The 17850-nt window shown below is 35.0% G+C and overlaps 1 protein-coding gene across 1 annotated transcript; it reads left to right on the top strand.

The window, feature by feature from the left end:
• Positions 1–1334: 1334 nt before the first annotated feature.
• On the top strand, positions 1335–17391 carry LOC128211620 (BRCA1-A complex subunit Abraxas 1-like). Its single transcript, XM_052916610.1, has 8 exons — positions 1335–1408; positions 2581–2671; positions 3940–4043; positions 6531–6733; positions 7895–8023; positions 8856–8931; positions 11424–11565; positions 12486–17391. The coding sequence occupies exons 1-8, from the start codon at positions 1337–1339 to the stop codon at positions 13226–13228; spliced, it is 1560 nt and encodes a 519-aa protein (XP_052772570.1). The 5' UTR covers positions 1335–1336; the 3' UTR covers positions 13229–17391.
• The last annotated feature ends 459 nt before the right edge of the window (positions 17392–17850 follow it).

Below are 17850 nucleotides of genomic sequence, written 5' to 3'. Positions count from 1 at the left end.
GGTTATGCATCTGGGAACACTTTTTGATAACATCACATGATAATGTCAATCAACCAATCACGCAACAACGAATTGCTCATAGCCGTTATTAACGCCAATACAAATTGTGGTCTTCAAAGACGATACTTATGAAAATATCATAATTTGCTGAAAGGTTCTAGCTTTTGGTATTTAGATTTAACACTCCTTATAATTTGCCAATTTTCGTCTTACTAAAAGTGCATTTTACAAAAACATGAGCGAGTCACTTTAAAGTGACTTTTTTGGGTCAAAAAATAATTTTCCCGAACATGCATCTGAAAACTTTTAGATTAATAATTATTTTATTCTTTGGTACTGAAATTGCAGAAAAAAATACAATGGAAGTATAAAAGAAATTCTGATCTTTGCGGGGAGCGAATCCACGCCGGGTTTGGTCAAGAAAAAAACTACATCTTTACCACTCGGCCACACCTACGCACTCATAACTTGGTAGTTTGTAAGCTTATCTATACTCGCACTCGGGCCTTGCACATCCGATAATATTGTAAGTCAATTTATGTTATTGGAACATAGTGCACATACCTAATGTAATCCTGGTTAGAGCTACCAGTTCTTAAGCGTGCACCAGTATACAGCACTGCCACAGGGGACCCCCGTTTAACATTCCCGGGAGACGATTAGTATTTTTAGTGGTACGGTGGGGAATCGAACCGGCGACCCTGGATTGACAGTCGAGTGTGTTACCACTAGACCACGGATCTGCCACAATATATATATATAAATTGATGGCTATTTTAACGCTTTTTAAATACATTCGAAGCATCACGTGGTAATGTAAATCGACCAATCCCGCTATATTGCGTTAGAAACAGTATACAAAATCGTTGACTTCAAAGACAATATTTAAGCGTACATTTGTGGAAGGGTTCCAGCCGTCAGTATCTTAGTTTTAACACTCCCGACGATTTGACACACTTCATTTCGTAAGGGAAATAAAAACAAAATCCGGAAAAGTACAGCTTACAAACCATGAGCGAGTCCCTTTAAACAAAAAAGAACAACAGAGTTTGATTTAAGAATCAGACTGATAAATACTCATGATAATATCGTTCAACATTCATACCTGGCTACCGGAATCCTTTTCACTTTCAATATATGGATATATCGACTATATAACGTTAGGTGAATTAGTTATTAAAGCATTGAAAAACACCGCAAACAATCATTAGAATTTAAATTATTAGGTATTTATCAGGATTCCGGTAGATTTCGCTGAAATCGTAAACTTGGATAATCCGGTAATTTTTGGTATTCCGGTCAATAGAGGAATTCAGTAATTCTATGCACTCAAAAGATGGCGGTGAAAGTGACAGGAACAATTCTTGCTTCTCTCCTTTATGACAATTCATCTTCGTTCGGCAATCAGGTACAGACATATGAACACATTTTGCGAATATAATAAATGTGTTGTCACGAAAACCAATTTCATCGCTTTCAACAGTCTTTTAATTTACGATTAACTATTTTTTAAAGAGTCGGAAGTTTCATTTAATTGAAGTAACAAGTGCACATTAATTTGTTATGAGTCCTTAAAACACTTCTGGGTCAGGTTACCCGACCTATCGTACGAAATAGGCGCCAGCATCCAAAATAAGTATGTCAAAAATTCGAAAAGCCTGTTTCTGAAGACCTTTTTGTGTTTATTACTCATTTGACGATTTTTGTTTTGGCGACTCTACGCGTCCATATCCCACTTGTTGTTTTCCTAGCCAAGAATGACAGATCCCAGCACTTATTATTTTAAGTTGAATGATAACGTGCACCTGGTAGATGGTTAATAAATGGCGATGCTTTGTTGACAGATCGATCTGAATTTGTCATAAGTGTAATAACAGAAAGGTATTGGCTAAAAATAACTTTTGTTTTTTATTTAACAATGCAGTGTTAAATATTGTGGAGTTACATTTTGGAGTTACAGTAGAAGAATATATTTTACATTGGTATGAAACAGTCGACTAGTGGCATTTAGGGAACAAAATGAATATCCAAATGTTAAAAAAAGTTCCCTATACGCGCATTATTGTGGCTACCATTGCTAATTATGCATCAGTCAATTGTAACCACAGCCCCCCAAGGTCCTGGGAAATGGACCGTGTTTTTACCATCCCGGTGGCTCTGCAGTGCCAGGGGATATGGTGGTTTTGTATTCACGCCAAATACAGCGGAGAATGTGCCTTACTTAGGGTCCTTGGGGTGCGGGGGCATTTGGCGGGGATTTTACCATCAGTTCGTTCCAACAGGGCGGGGGTTTACCCGGGCTTGGCTAGTTTTGAGAAATATACTTGTCAACTTCCTTGAATGTAAGCCCTGTTTAAATATATTTTCTATTTTTTGCAAATCGATTAGAAAAGAAAAAAAACTAGCAAATATTTACTTGCCTTTTAATTGATAAATAATTATAATGACATAAAAAACATTGTGTATTTTAGTTAAACCATGCAAAATGGGGCAAAACAAAAAGTAATGGGGGGAAAACTACCTCCCAAATTATATTAATATACAGAATGTTGTTGATAACTATGTTGTTTTTATTTACAGGTTGGGCTACTCCTTGGAGAAGTGGTTCGTGAAGTGAAGGACACCATCAGTGATTCACAGATAAACAATGTGGAAGTGGAAACAAAGATATGTAAGCCATGATTTGGGTTTCAAGCTATTCACTTTGGTGTTATGTTTTACATAGAGAATACTAGTATGAATGTAAACTGTTAACATTCTCATTTAATTTATATCATTAATGTTATTTGCTAGCCTACATATGTCAGACCAGGGCTGTCTTTCTAATGATGTTTTCTCCAACATAAGTTCTTCCTTAAAAGTCAAAAACTAGGTCAAATCTTATAGAGAAAAAATACCTCATCATTAATTGAAGATTTTTAATAGAATTTACATAAATCTTGTCTACATTTAAATTCATTTGCTTTTATGTAAACAGTTAAACACAAACCCCAATGCAGAATTTTATCAACATCTTTATCCAGTATTCATGACTTTAGGTCAGAATATTTTAATCCAAGATTTTTTATGCCCCCGAAGGTGGGCATATTAAAATCGCACCGTCCGGCTCAATAACTCGTGTCTGGGCTGTAACTTTCCCTTGTATGGACAGATTTTAAAATAACTTGCCACATGTGTTCCACATACCAAGACGACGTGTCGCTTGCAAGACCCGTGCCCCTACCTCAAAGGTCAAGGTCACACTTAGTCTTTATTCACAATGGAGTGCTGCATATAGGACAAAGAGTATAGGTTGTCGTGTCCGGGCTGTAACTTTCCCTTTTATTGACAGATTTTAAAATAACTTGCCACATGTGTTCCACATACCAAGACGACGTGTCACGTGCAAGACCCGTGTCCCTACCTCAAAGGTCAAGGTCACACTTAGTCTTTATTCACAATGGAGTGCTGCATATAAGGACATAGAGTATAGGTTGTCGTGTCCAGGCTGTAACTTTCCCTTGTATGGACAGATTTTAAAATAACTTGCCACATGTGTTCCACATACCAAGACGACGTGTCGCGTGCAAGACCCGTGCCCCTACCTCAAAGGTCAAGGTCACACTAAGTGTTTATTCACAATGGAGTGCTGCATATATAAGGACATAACAGTGTCGGTTGTCAACTATGGGTGGTATTTTTTTATGTTTAGAGGCAATTTAAAATAACTTGCCATATGTATTTGACATGTAAAGGCAAGATCAACTTTTCATGTACTGACCTTGTTCATAGGTCAATGTCACAATCAGGGGCATTCGTCACATACTGTGACAGCTCTTGTTTGCCTCTAGTCCTGCTCCAAACTAAACAATAATTTTTATTTACTGCCCACTTACCACATGATTGCCATATTAGATCATTTATGTCTTTTAGTAAGCTAAACATTTCAAACATTTGCAGATGTTTATGAGAGTGTTGCCTGGCCCAATGACCTGATTTTCCATGACAGACGAGGGCAGGTTGACATGGATGAGATTACCAAACTGCTTGGGGACAAGACACGGGTAATATTTAACTCCTTAACTCAAAGCGCTCTCACTTCTTAGACTCACATATTTGCTTTGGGACTCTTAGATTTGAGATATTTTATATTTGAATTTAACAATGAATAATGCTTTCTCATTATTCTTACATTTGCCTTTTGAATTCAAACTTTTGAGGTTCGAGTGGAAACCTTGCATGATTTTTAGCTCGACTATTTGAAGAATAAGGTGAGCTACTCGCCCAAGCGTCGGCCTTGGTTAAGGTTTTGCATGTAAGTAACTTTAAGTCATAATCTCAGTAAATACATCATGTATTGCATTGAAACTTTAGATATGCATTCCCAAATATCTAACCTACTAAATTAATGAAGTTAGATAACACTTATTTGAATTTAATGCAAATAATGGACCTTTATTATTTGACTTAGAAATTCTGGTTAAGGTTTTGCATGTAAGCACACATACAGGGTTCTCAAAATGAACCGGCCACCGGCCTATTTGACCGGTTAAAACCAGAAATCGGCTGGTTAAAATTGTTGAAGAAACCATAAGGTCACATTCTTTTCTGACATATTTAATGCTGATTATTTAGTCTTTCTTCGGCGTATGTAAGAGTCTTCAGGTTCGAAATCGTATTGGTAAGAATTCTCCGTAATTCGCGCATACGCAAGCACAGTTTCCTGTTAGAAGAAAATACATTGTCGATGTCAAAAAAATTGTTTTTTGGCCACAAACAGCCACCCATAAGTATGAATACCGTATTTCACCTTAGAGTTCGGACGCCTTTAAATATTATTTTTTTGCTGTTCGCATCCATAGAAAGTTACCATTTTTAAATTTTAAACCTGCCTTTTTTCTTTATGTTTGAATTTTACCACTTATTAAATTATCCGTAGTTATCAATTGTCATAAACTTATTTATTACGCCTATACGTGTAAATCCTTCATCAAGTTAATTAAAATCCCATTAAACACCATTTTATACATGCATTGAAATGAATAAACACATTTTATCGGCTTCAGATCAAACAGTCATATTATGTGACGTCACATAACTCACAGTTATACCCACGAGGATCTCATGGAGAGCATGGACATTGCTATGCAGGATTAATGCGTCAGAGTGGAGTTTTAGATTGTAACTTAAGTATTTCATTTCAAACTTTAATTCATCACATTAATTAGTAACCTATATCATTGAATGTGTTGACTTTTATTGATGTTTCAATAAGTATAACTGTACGATTATTGCTTCTTACAGTCTATATATTATAAAGTGTGGTACAAGTTTCAAAGTTTATTGGCAGATCGTTTTACAAAAATGTCATGTCTTTATTTTCCTAATCCCTTGATTGCCCTTGTTGTTTCTTTAATCCTCCAATAAATATTTCACACTTCCTCTTTCTACAGGCAATAAATCGTTTAGGATGCGTGGTAACTGATTAACTTGTCACAATGGTATATATGGTTAGGTAATCTAGTCAGGCATTGTAAAGATAAAAATCAATAATCTTCGTCTGTGAAACTTGGTAACTCTGAAAGTTATGATTGATCTCCTTTGGGTGTCCGACAATTAGGTAGGCAAAATAAATTATTATTGAAAATAAATATGAGTGTCCGAACTATGGTGAATTACGGTAATTTAATACCATTGATTAATCATCCATTTATTATAGACCTGTTGCATAAGTTAGCGTGATATTTCTCGTTTTAGTTAATATATTTGATCGATTCTTATTTTGATTTGTTTGCAGGAAACTTCAGGGAAAAAAAATGGTTAAAAAATCAGTCTGAAATGAGTTCTTTTTTCTATTTTCAATCCAAAACAGCTTAGTCAGTGATGATACAAACACTGACAGTGACTTGTCAAGGTCTTTCTCTGAATGTATGCTATGTATGACATTTCTGTATATTTTATGTGAACATACGTACAAAACAATATTTTTATCGATATTTTGCATTGTTGTTCACTTCAAAACTCCTAGAAAAACAGCACCCTCAATGGCTCAGATTGCAGGAAATTGCATTCTTGTTTTAAAAAAGGCCGGGGAGGGGGCATGACCTCATTTTGAGAACCTTGCACATAGGTTAATATCTCAGCAACTACTTGATGTATTGCATTAAGACTTTATACAATGGTACTCAACCACCCAACCTACTTGAATAACCAAATTAGATAACTGTATTTTGCAAATAATGGCCCTTTATTTCTGGTTAAAATTTTGCATGTAACAACCAAAACTTTTCAATCCTTACACTGAAAAGCGGCGGAATAGTCGAGCACGCTGTTCCTGTGATAGCTCTTGTTGTATATGAATTTGATCATTTATTGGATTAGACTATTTTATGTAATGCTTTTTATGGCCCCGAAGGTTGACATATAGAAATTGAACAATCTGTGCGTCCAGCTCAATTTCTCCACTCCAGTTTGTAGCTTTCTCTTGTTCTGTACATGAATGCAAGCCTTCTAGAAGCCTGTGTCCATGTTTATCCAAATGTCTCTTTCAGAACATTGTTGGCTGGTACAGTTTCCGTCGCAACTCAAGCCCAAAGCCATCGTTTCGTGAACGCCTGATTCATGCTAGCCTTGTAAAGTCGCTGAACAAAGAGGGCCCGCTGTTCACGTTCTTGCTCTGCTCGGAAAAGACCAATAAACCAACACTATCCCTGCACAAACATGACCACTGCTTTCTGCACTGTGTCGCCAACAGGTATGATGTGTGTTATCATTTAGGTCTGTTACAAAAATATCTGTTTCTGTTTCTATTGGCTGGGACCATGTTTATTTCACAACTTAATTTAATTTTTTTGGGTAGAAAATTCCTTTGATATAGTGTCTGTTTCCGTTGATTTTTTTTTGTAATATCTGAAAAAGAGTTTAAACATTTGCTAATGTTTATGTTACTGTAAAGCATCTCAACTAACAAAAACCTTAAAAAACTAGTTTTAAATCGCCAAGCAAATGTTTAATAAAAAAAATGATCATGGACTACATGTGTATCATAGTCTACTTTATTGATGTATATATGTATGATGTTATGTGTGGAAATAAACTTGTGTTCTGTTCTGTGATAGCCATTGGGCGCTTGTTCTCAGGGATGAGTTTGAATGCACAACTCACGTAAAACGCACTGAAACTGAGATCAGGAAGTAGGGTCATTTTCAATATCAAAGGACTATTTCCACTGCAAATCATACTTGCATCGATCTTACCTTGACTATCTGCCATTTTGTTCTTGTGCAGTCATCAAAATTAGACTTTCGGATGAACAAGCCCGAATTCTTATACTTTTGCACGGAATCATATTTTTGAACAAGCCCTGCTATATAAATTTCAGAATTTGAGCAAGCCCGGAAGACATTTTACCAGTGCAGGGCTTGCGGGCTTGTGCTAATTTCGACCACTGCTTGTGTAGTTCTTAGTTTTTCTTGTTGGTAGTTAGTGCGGAATTTTTACATGATTACAACAGTCTCAAGTCCAATTCTAAAAACAGACTCATAAAAGCACTTAATTTATTAAATTGAAAAGAAAAGTCTTTATTCTTTGATGTTTTACAAAAATAAGTTAAAAAATGAAGTTTTGCAATTTTGAACTCAGACTTCAGACTGTTTGTAATCTTGGCCTCTGCTATGTCCCAGAAAGTGTTAAATGTTATCCGTCTTCCAGGCAATTTATCATCTTTGTCTGGTGAAATTAATGTTATATGCTTTTGGCCATGTGACCTTCTATTTCTCAATTGAATAATTTGATCAAATGTTGGGTAATGTTTAAAATACATAACTTTAATCCATTACATCAAATTTTACTCAGTTTAGAACAATTTGGCATGTTTCAATAAGAATGTGACATATTTATATTCTTTTTTTTGCAGTGTGTTCAGAAAGCTCCCAGAGACGGTGATCAACCTTGGTGATACAACGCATACAGAGTATCGCCTGAATGCCAGTCACACCGTGTCACAAACACGGGGGACATACAGCAGTATTATTAGACATTATGAGTAAGTTCATCAAAGATTGGTTGCACTTTAAGTTCTCATTAAAGAGGAGCACAAAGACAGGTATTTATTAATGTCTTTTGCAGAGATGTAATTTGTACTCAGAATGACAAATGTGCTATTTCAGCGTATCTTACGTGACAGATGTGCTATTTCAGCGGATCTTACGTGACAGATGTGCTATTTCAGCGGATCTTGCGTGACAGATGTGCTATTTCAGCGGATCTTACATGACAGATGTGCTATTTCAGCGGATCTTACATGACAGATGTGCTATTTCAGCGGATCTTACATGACAGATGTGCTGTTTCAGCGGATCTTACATGACAGATGTGCTATTTCAGCGGATCTTACATGACAGATGTGCTATTTCAGCGGATCTTACATGACAGATGTGCTGTTTCAGCGGATCTTACATAACAGATGTGATATTTCAGCGGATCTAACAACTCCAGTGACCACCCAAAACATGTTTAAAAAATAAATTGGTTGCGTTTAGTTGTTACTTCATTTGTTGTTAGTATTTACACTCTTCATTTCCTTCAAATTTGAAGTAAGTAGAGTCCTCAAAAGAGCTGCTTTAAAATCCTATTTTGCTTTTGCACAACGGTGCCTCACTCCCTTTGACACAAATTAGCAGCCTTAAGGGCCCCACAAACCCATCGCTGAAATGGTTTCAGCCCTTGACCTGTACAATCATATCCTTGTTTTGCCATTGAGAGTCATTTTTTTTTAGAGTTAAGTTAGAACCATAGATCAGTATTACAAACTTCATTTGCTATCAAGAAGTTTTAAATCCTTACTGTATCTATTGATTGCAACATTCTCATTTCAGAAAGGATGGTTTTAATCCTGTGGATCAAGTGAACAAAATACAGACAATGAATGGTGCCATTACACAGAGACTAAACGTAATTTTATCAAGAATTAAATACAGGCTGCTAGATTTGAATTTCTGTTGGCCATCTTGATATTATACAAGTCATTTTAGCACGTGGCATTTTGTGCTGACTGAGGATCTGCACACAATATCTTAAAAGTGGCACTCATATTTAAAATCAATACATACACATTAGAGCTGCAATGATTCACTGAAAACTCGATTTGAATCGATTCCGATATCAAACATGTTCGATTATTATGTCTCCCCCTCTCTGGGGGAGACATATTGTTTTTGCCCTGTCCGTCAGTCCGGTAGTCCGGTAGTCCGTCAGTCCGTCAGTCTGTCCGTACGTCACACTTCGTTTCCGATCGATAACTGGAAAACCGCATGACCTAGGATCACCAAACTTGGTAGGGAGGTTGGTCATGAGGTGTAGAAGATCCCTATTGTTTTTGGGGTCACTAGGTCAAAGGTCAAGGTCGCGGCGACCCCCAATGTAAAAAACATTTCCGCTCAATATCTTGACAATGGTTTGACCTAGGTTCACCAAACTTGGTAGGGAGGTTGGTCATGAGGTGTAGAAGATCCCTATTGTTTTTGGGGTCACTAGGTCAAAGGTCAAGGTCGCGGCGACCCCCAATGTAAAAAACATTTCCGCTCAATATCTTGAGAATGGTTTGACCTAGGTTCACCAAACTTGGTAGGGAGGTTGGTCGTGAGGTGTAGAGGATCCCTATTGTTTTTGGGGTCACTAGGTCAAAGGTCAAGGTCAAGGCGACCCCCAATGTAAAAAACATTTCCGCTCAATATCTTGAGAATGGTTTGACCTAGGTTCACCAAACTTGGTAGGGAGGTTGGTCGTGAGGTGTAGAGGATCCCTATTGTTTTTGGGGTCACTAGGTCAAAGGTCAAGGTCGCGGCGACCCCCAATGTAAAAAACATTTCCGCTCAATATCTTGAGAATGGTTTGACCTAGGTTCACCAAACTTGGTAGGGAGGTTGGTCGTGAGGTGTAGAGGATCCCTTTTGTTTTTGGGGTCACTAGGTCAAAGGTCAAGGTCGCGGCGACCCCCAATATAAAAAACATTTCTGCTCAAAATCTTGAGAACGGTTTGACCTAGGTTCACCAAACTTGGTAGGGAGGTTGGTCATGAGGTGTAGAAGATCCTTATTGTTTTTGGGGTCACTAGGTCAAAGGTCAAGGTCGCGGCGACCCCCAATGTAAAAAACATTTCCGCTCAATATCTTGAGAATGGTTTGACCTAGGTTCACCAAACTTGGTAGGGAGGTTGATCATGAGGTTTAGAAAACTCCTATATTTTGGGGGGTCACAAGGTCAAAGGTCAACGTCGCTGTGACCTCTAATGTAAAAAAATATTTCCGTGCAATATCAGGAGAATGCTTTGATCTAGGTTCACCAAACTTTGAAGTGAGGTTGGTCATGATGTCTAGTTGATTTTGCAATCAGTTGGTCAAAGGTCAAGGTCACTGACCTTGAGGTGAAGAACCGGTTTCTGCTCAATAACTCAAGAACGTTTACACCCAGGAACTTCATACTTGGTATGCCAGTTAGTCATGACTAGTTGATGGCCCCTATTGATTTTGGGATCCATCATTGATTATTTCTCACCTACGACCACACAATGGGGGAGACATGCGCTTTTTCAAAAAAGCAATCTCTAGTTTTCAATTAGATTCATGTTTGACTTATTGCTGCTATTTAACATTAAGTTGTATATTTAAAGGTTGTTTAATCATTGCAATTGACAGTGTTTCACCAAGAACAATTTTAATTAACAAAACTTCATGTTTACAAAGTTAAATAAAAAAAAAACCATCACACACTTAACACAGAAACTATCTGTTGATAAAATTTTAATAAATAACAAAACATGACATGGTTTTGTTATTCATTTAATTTTAATTAACTGATATTTTGTTATAAATGTGTGGTGTTTTTTCTGTACATGTCGAATTTGACAATTTGATGGACTTCACGTTTATACATCATCATTGGGGTGTTTCCTTTTTAAATGCTGAATGAGATAAGTTGAGCTGCCAGAATTTTGATAACTTACGTCATCAAAGTATATTTTACATGTTGCTTTTTACATAAATCCCTTTCTGAGCCCGAAACATGCCAACTCTCATGATTTTAGTTTTTTAGAAGCATCATTTAAATGTGGGAACGCCATGTTACCAGGCTAGTAAGAATGACCCTCTATTACTGATTAGATGCCAGATTAACTATTAACCAATTGCACACCGCGTAACAAAAGTCGACATGTTTAGAATGCGGATACAACGGGTCATTTTGTTGCATGCATGCTTAATATGCGGATCGAATCAAATTTTGAGGTTCCTGTATGGAATCGGCGAATTTTAATCTGGTTTTTCGATGCATCAGAGCGAATCTTTGCACCTCTATACACATATATATAACAGATATAAAATTTGAGTGATAAACCTTTAACTTCTTAATAAATATTGCATTTATGATTTACCCTTTTTATTTACCAGCACATACAACAATCCTTCCTCGAGAGTGAAAACATTCACTGTGATCTTGAAAAGGAAGTTGAAGAGCTACGGGAAATGGCCATCATGAAGAAACTGGAATTGGAGCATCGCAACAGGCCAGTGGAAGCTGCTCGTGGAACAGGTGGGTGAACACATAGGATTTTTCTTCCATGAATCATTTAAAATGGATACATAGCACATACATATGCAACTCATGCAACAGATTATATGTGGTAGGATTTGTCTCCCTTGTTTTGTTTAAAATTGGAGAATTAGCATGTACCAGGGGTAGTAACTTATGCAACAGGTGGGTATATATGTTGGATTTGTCTCCCTTATTTTGTTTAAAATTGGAGAATTAGCATGTACCAGGGGTAGTAACTCATGCAACAGGCGGGTGTATATGTAAGATTTGTCTCTCTTACTTTATTTAAAGTTTGTGAATTAGCACATACCAAGGAAATTCATGCAACAGGTGGGTTTATATGTAGGAATTGTCTCCCTTTTTGATTTAAACTTGGATAATTAGCACACCTCAGGGGGAGAAACTCATGGAACAGGTTGGTGTATATATAGAATATTTTCCCCTTGTTCTGTATAAGGATCACTGCCACAAGCTTGGGGCAGAAACTCATGGAATTGACTGCCATGAATATAAGGATTTGCCTCCCTGGATTTAAAGTGACTACCTAAAGAAACTTGACCCCAGACCAGAGGGAAAGTAATTCTTGGAATAGCTTGGTGGTGTCTTCAAATAGCTTCCTTTTCCTCAGTATATTACTTTGAAAACAATATAGATTTTAATAATAACTTTTTGCTTTATTTAACACTTAACTTTTTGTTTAAGGGTACTTACACAACCTTAATTCAGCAATTAATCTAGTATGAAACAAAAGAGAGTAGCATAAAACAAATTCACAGACTTAAAATATTTTTTTTTTATGGTAACTGTTTATCATAAAGTAAAAAAAAACCATCAAAATGCTATGAAGTCATCAGTTGCATGAAGATATTTAAAGGTTTGTTTTAGAAATAATGAAATTATTCATTCCATTATATCAGGTTCATCAAAGACAATAAAGCAGCCATCGGTGGACGAGCTTCTTTGTATGGATGATACAGACTCAGACGTGCCTTCACCGAGCCTTGTATCGGGTCACGACCTGATGCACGCAGTGTGTCCAGACACTGAAAATTACTATAATGTGCAATCGGACAAGAGAGATCACTCTCATATTTCCCAGCCTGAAAACAAGCCAGTCTCAAAGTTATCCACCCCTGTCGTACATTTACGGTCAAGGTCATCGCCTGTGGATATCGTAACTAGTCAGAGTCAAGTGACTCGAACCAGGAGCCGATCAGGTGACAGTAAGAGTCACGATGCAAAGAAAACTGAGCAGTGTAAACAAGACGATGCGAATGAATTTGGCAATCAAAATTTTAGTAAATCTGTTGGCAAAATGCCAGCCGATCCTTTTGATTTTGTAAACAAAGAATTGAAAGCAAGTTCTAAATCAGTTGACAATCTTACTAGTAATAGATTTACTGGCCATTCAAAGGCAGGCAATCATCACACTACAGGAAGAATTGAAACTCGAACACATTCAACAAACAAACATGGTGCTTCAGCCAGGGAGGACGTGGTTAACCCTTTGTATGAAATGAAAAAGCAAGTGGAGGGAACCAGTGGTGTGAGTAAAAACTGTCGTAAGGAAGCAACCAGTCAGCATTTGAACAATGACTCGAACAAAGATTCGTCGCAAGACACCTACGATATGGATGTGTCGTCTTCGCCTGTGTATTAAGAGATTTAAATGTTGCCATTTTAATGTTCATTTCACATGTTTCATTTTTTTATTATTGTTAAAAAACAACATGTTATGAAACAGTATTTAGTTGATAAGTATTAACCATTGTTATTTTGTTAATAATTTTTGTTCTGTTTAAGGTAATACATCCATCATTATTACAATAATTTTTCCTCTTTAAGAAGTTTAAGTTTCATTTTAAGTCACAAAATGTTTAGTTTGAATATATTCCAAGTGTTCACAGAGAGCTTTTTTTACATAGAGATTGCGTTATATAAGAAACAAATTAATATAACTAATTGCTATTTTTCATATTTCCGTTCGAAAATGAATGTTTTATTGCTTAAACCGTTATTAACGGTTTAAGTAAAATGCATAAAACATCAAGTTTTGAAATTAAATATAAAAATCTGCAATCTAATTTTTTGTCACCAGTCTTATATCACTGGTTTCCATGGATTTTCGCAAAATCGTTCCATGACAAAAAAACAACAAATGTCAAAATCTTCATTCTGTGAGAGTGCAGCTTTAATATATGAAATCATAATAGTAGCCTTATTATGGTGTTATTCTAAAATATAATTCATTTGAAATTAATATAATGGTTAATCAATATGAATTTAACCATGAAAATAATATCGATGTCAATATATCGAAAATGCTCTAACACATCTTTGCATCCTAATGATGGATGGCTAACCTTAACATAATTTTCAGAGTATTGGTGATTTTAAACAAAAAAAACTGGTCTAAATATTTGTTTTACTTACATACAATTCACATTATATTTTCAATTTCATCAGACAGACTTGTAAAAAGGTGATTTATATTATATATTGGCTATTTCATTATATTGTTGCCTGGAACAGTGTCTAAAACATCTTAAGTCATTTCTTAACCATGTTCCATATTTAGAGTGACACTCTTATTCAAAATCAATACATACACATGTACAAAAAACATCAATTTTGACTGATAAACCTTTAACTACATACTAAATGATAATTTATGAAAACTATTAATTACTGATAACAAGATTGTAACTGTGTATTTAATATCAGAAAGTGCAAAAATGTTAAATAATTGGTGAATGGTAAACGATTTACAGTGGTCTTCTGTAGTCCCATAAGGTAGAAATACCTTGTTTTATGCTAATTTCTTTCAAATTCAACCCGGTATCTTTCATAAGAACACTTGTTTTCGACATTTTATATTAATCATTTTTTGGAATTTTAAAGCAATATTATTAATTGTGGTCAATTTTATCTGGGAGTAAGAGTGCATCTTTAAGTAATTGAAATATCTCACTGGTCATTTGATAAAATACTGGACAATCTCCGACATATACTAAACATTTGTTTTTGACTATTCAGAATTCCTTTAATTTGACAATAAAATATTAAAAAATAAATGATTAAGTTATGAAATGATTTGATATGTTTTATGAAAACTAAACCTATCCTTTATGATTGCTGTCAGGTAGTTTAAAGATCAGTTATTTGTTAAATATGTGTTCATGCATGTTTCATTGATGTTAAGTACAGAATTACATTTTACTTTCACTGTGTTAATCAGAGCTACAGGTGACTTTTTACTTAAAGTATATATTGTACGCCTGTGCGGTATTTCATTAAGTTCAATGTAGGGGTGAACGTTGAATCAATTTAAAACACCTGACAGGGCTGACTTCCCTTTGTACAATACAAAAACATAACTTTCAGCAAGAGAAATCATTGCGTAGGAGTTGAAGTGAATGTACACTGTGTACTGGCCATCTTAGATGCAGTCAAAATTGTTGTTCTCGAAGCAGTCGTAAATTGATTGTAGTAATGGTACGCCCTTATAACAATTTGCATTTGTACTGCTACACACAGATGTTTGATATTATCTGGAAATTAGAACTTTTTAAAGCATATTTATGCCAATTACGACGCTTATCTGTAGCTCTGGCTTATGTGCCATCATTATTGTTACTGTATTTTTTAACTGCATCTTTGTAAGTTTTCAAGAACAGATAAGGACTGATAACTAATAATTATCATATGTTTCATATACTGCTGAGCCATGGTTAATACTCTTTATTTTCAAATAAGATTCTGAAGAAATGGGTCCTTTTCGATTTTGCAACTGACGAGTATGAATTTGGAAAAACAACATTTTTCTGTTGTAATACAATATATTTTAACACTTCAACATCATGAAACATTTCAGCCCATTTTGATTTTTGTATTTTTCTTGGTTATTGAACAAATAATATTTTTCCATTAGTACTGTAAAATATTTGTTTATTTATTACATTGTTAGAATGTACCTGTTTTTTAGTTCGACTATTTAAGAATATGGAGAGCTATACTACTCACCCAAGCGTCAGCGTCGGCATTGGCGTCACACCTTTGTTAAGGTTTTGCATGCAAGCACACATAGGTTAATATCTCAGCAATTACTTGAGGTATTGCATTGAGACTTTATACAATGTTACTCAACCATCCAACCTTCTTAATTAACCAACTTAGATAACTCTAGTTTGCATTTAATGCAAATAATAGGCCTTTATTATTCGACTTAGAAATTCTGATTAAGGTTTTGTGTGCAAGCACACATAGGTTAATATCTCAGCAACTACTTGAGGTATTGCATTGAGACCTTATACAATGGTACTCAACCATCCAACCTATTTAATTAACCAAGTTAGATAATTCTAGTTTGCATTTAATGCAAATAATAGGCCTTTATTATTCGACTTAGAAATTCTGGTTAAGGTTTTGCGTGCAAGCACACATAGGTTAATATCTCAGCAACTACTTGAGGTATTGCATTGAGACTTGAAACAATGGTACTCAACCATCCAACCTACTTTATTTACCAAGTTAGATAACTCTAAGTTGCATTAAATTCAAATTATGGCCCCTTTTTTGACATAGAAGTTCTGGTTAAGGTTTTGCATGTAACTACTTTTTGTCAATACCTCAGCGAATACATCATGTATTGCATTGAAACTTTACACACAGGCTCCCAACCATTTAACTTCTTCTTTAATCAAGTAAGATAACTCTATTTTTCATATTATATAATTTTTGCCCCTTTATTATGCGACTTAGAAATTCTGGATAAGGTCTTGCATGTTAGCACACATAGGATAATATCTTAGCAACTACTTGATGTATTGCATTGAGACTTTATACAATGGTATTCAACCACCCAACGTAATTGAATAACCAAGTTAGATAACTGTATTTTGCAAATAATGACCCTTTATTATTAGACTTAAAAATTCTGGTTAAAATTTTCCATGTAACCATATTTATGTTAATATCTCAGCACATCATGTATTGCATTGAAATCTAATCTAACAGTCTTCCATGCATGTTTCGCCAAAACTTTTCAATCCTTACACTGAAAAGCAGCTGAATAGTTGAGCAAGCTGTCTCTGTGACAGCTCTTGTTATTATTATTGGTTGTCAAAGTTGAAAAGGTAATCAAAGGCCAAGTTACTCAAAGACAAATAACTAACTTGTCAAACATGAAAAAAGATGGCCAAAAGTGAAATTTTGATAGAAATAAACTTACTTTTGATGAAGTATTCACAAATTCTTTGTATTATTTTCAAACAATAAATCATGATTACTGGTGCAAATATTGCGATACATCGTTATACGTTTTTTTCCAACAACACTCAGCTTTTTGCCTGGAAATTGAATGAACATTACATACAGGGATTGCTTTTCCTTTGATATTCCTTACTTTCTGTATAACATTTATATCATTACACAACATATTTCTCTTGTACATGCTTAAGTATTTTTATGTATTTATATTCTTTTGATTTTATGCTGCGTTGTAAATGGTTCAAACTTTTCTTATAAATCACTGAAATCCTTTTGCTATATTCAACATTTATAACTGCAGCACAATCTCTTACATTTAATATACTCAAACTTCTATAGAAATTTGCTATCAGATAATGCAGTATAGTTTGTCAGATACAAATTACCATTTATGTTTAAAAAAATGTTGTGTTCAGTAAGATGGAGGTCATGGAATAAGTTTAACGTTAGTCAAGATCTGTTTACAGTTACAATGTATGTTTAGTAAGTTTTTTTGTACACTTTCTATGTTTTGTTATGCTTAAAACATAGTATTAAATCCTAATAATGTATAAATCTTAGTTATTTCTATGGCGTGAGGCTTCAAACATATGGATTGATGTTTACAATGGATTAATAAAATTCAATCAAAATTATATTGTATACAAAGCAGTATATGATAGATTGAAATTTAAGAATATGCTTAAGTGATCAATATACCTGTACTAAGTATACTTGTGTTTAAAGTGAAAGTAGACCATTTTAAAAACTTAAGACAATCTATAAGCAAATGAGTATTAATTTAAGCAAGACTGTTGAAACCTCAAACAGTGTGTTATATTTATAGGAAAGAAATTAAAAAAGAGAGAAAACTAGAAATTTTAAAATCAGAATGTAATAAAACTTCTGTCAAAATTCAATTAAAACATGGCCATGTTTCAAAAATCTAAAAACCCTTCTAACTCTATGCTCTTGTTTCAAATTCCATTTCGTGAAATATCAAGCATAGAATCATTGTAGAGTGTCTGGATCTGA

The sequence above is a fragment of the Mya arenaria genome, chromosome 12 (genome assembly GCF_026914265.1).
Source record: "Mya arenaria isolate MELC-2E11 chromosome 12, ASM2691426v1".
Taxonomy (NCBI): domain Eukaryota; kingdom Metazoa; phylum Mollusca; class Bivalvia; order Myida; family Myidae; genus Mya; species Mya arenaria.
This window is presented reverse-complemented; position numbering and strand designations above follow the sequence as displayed.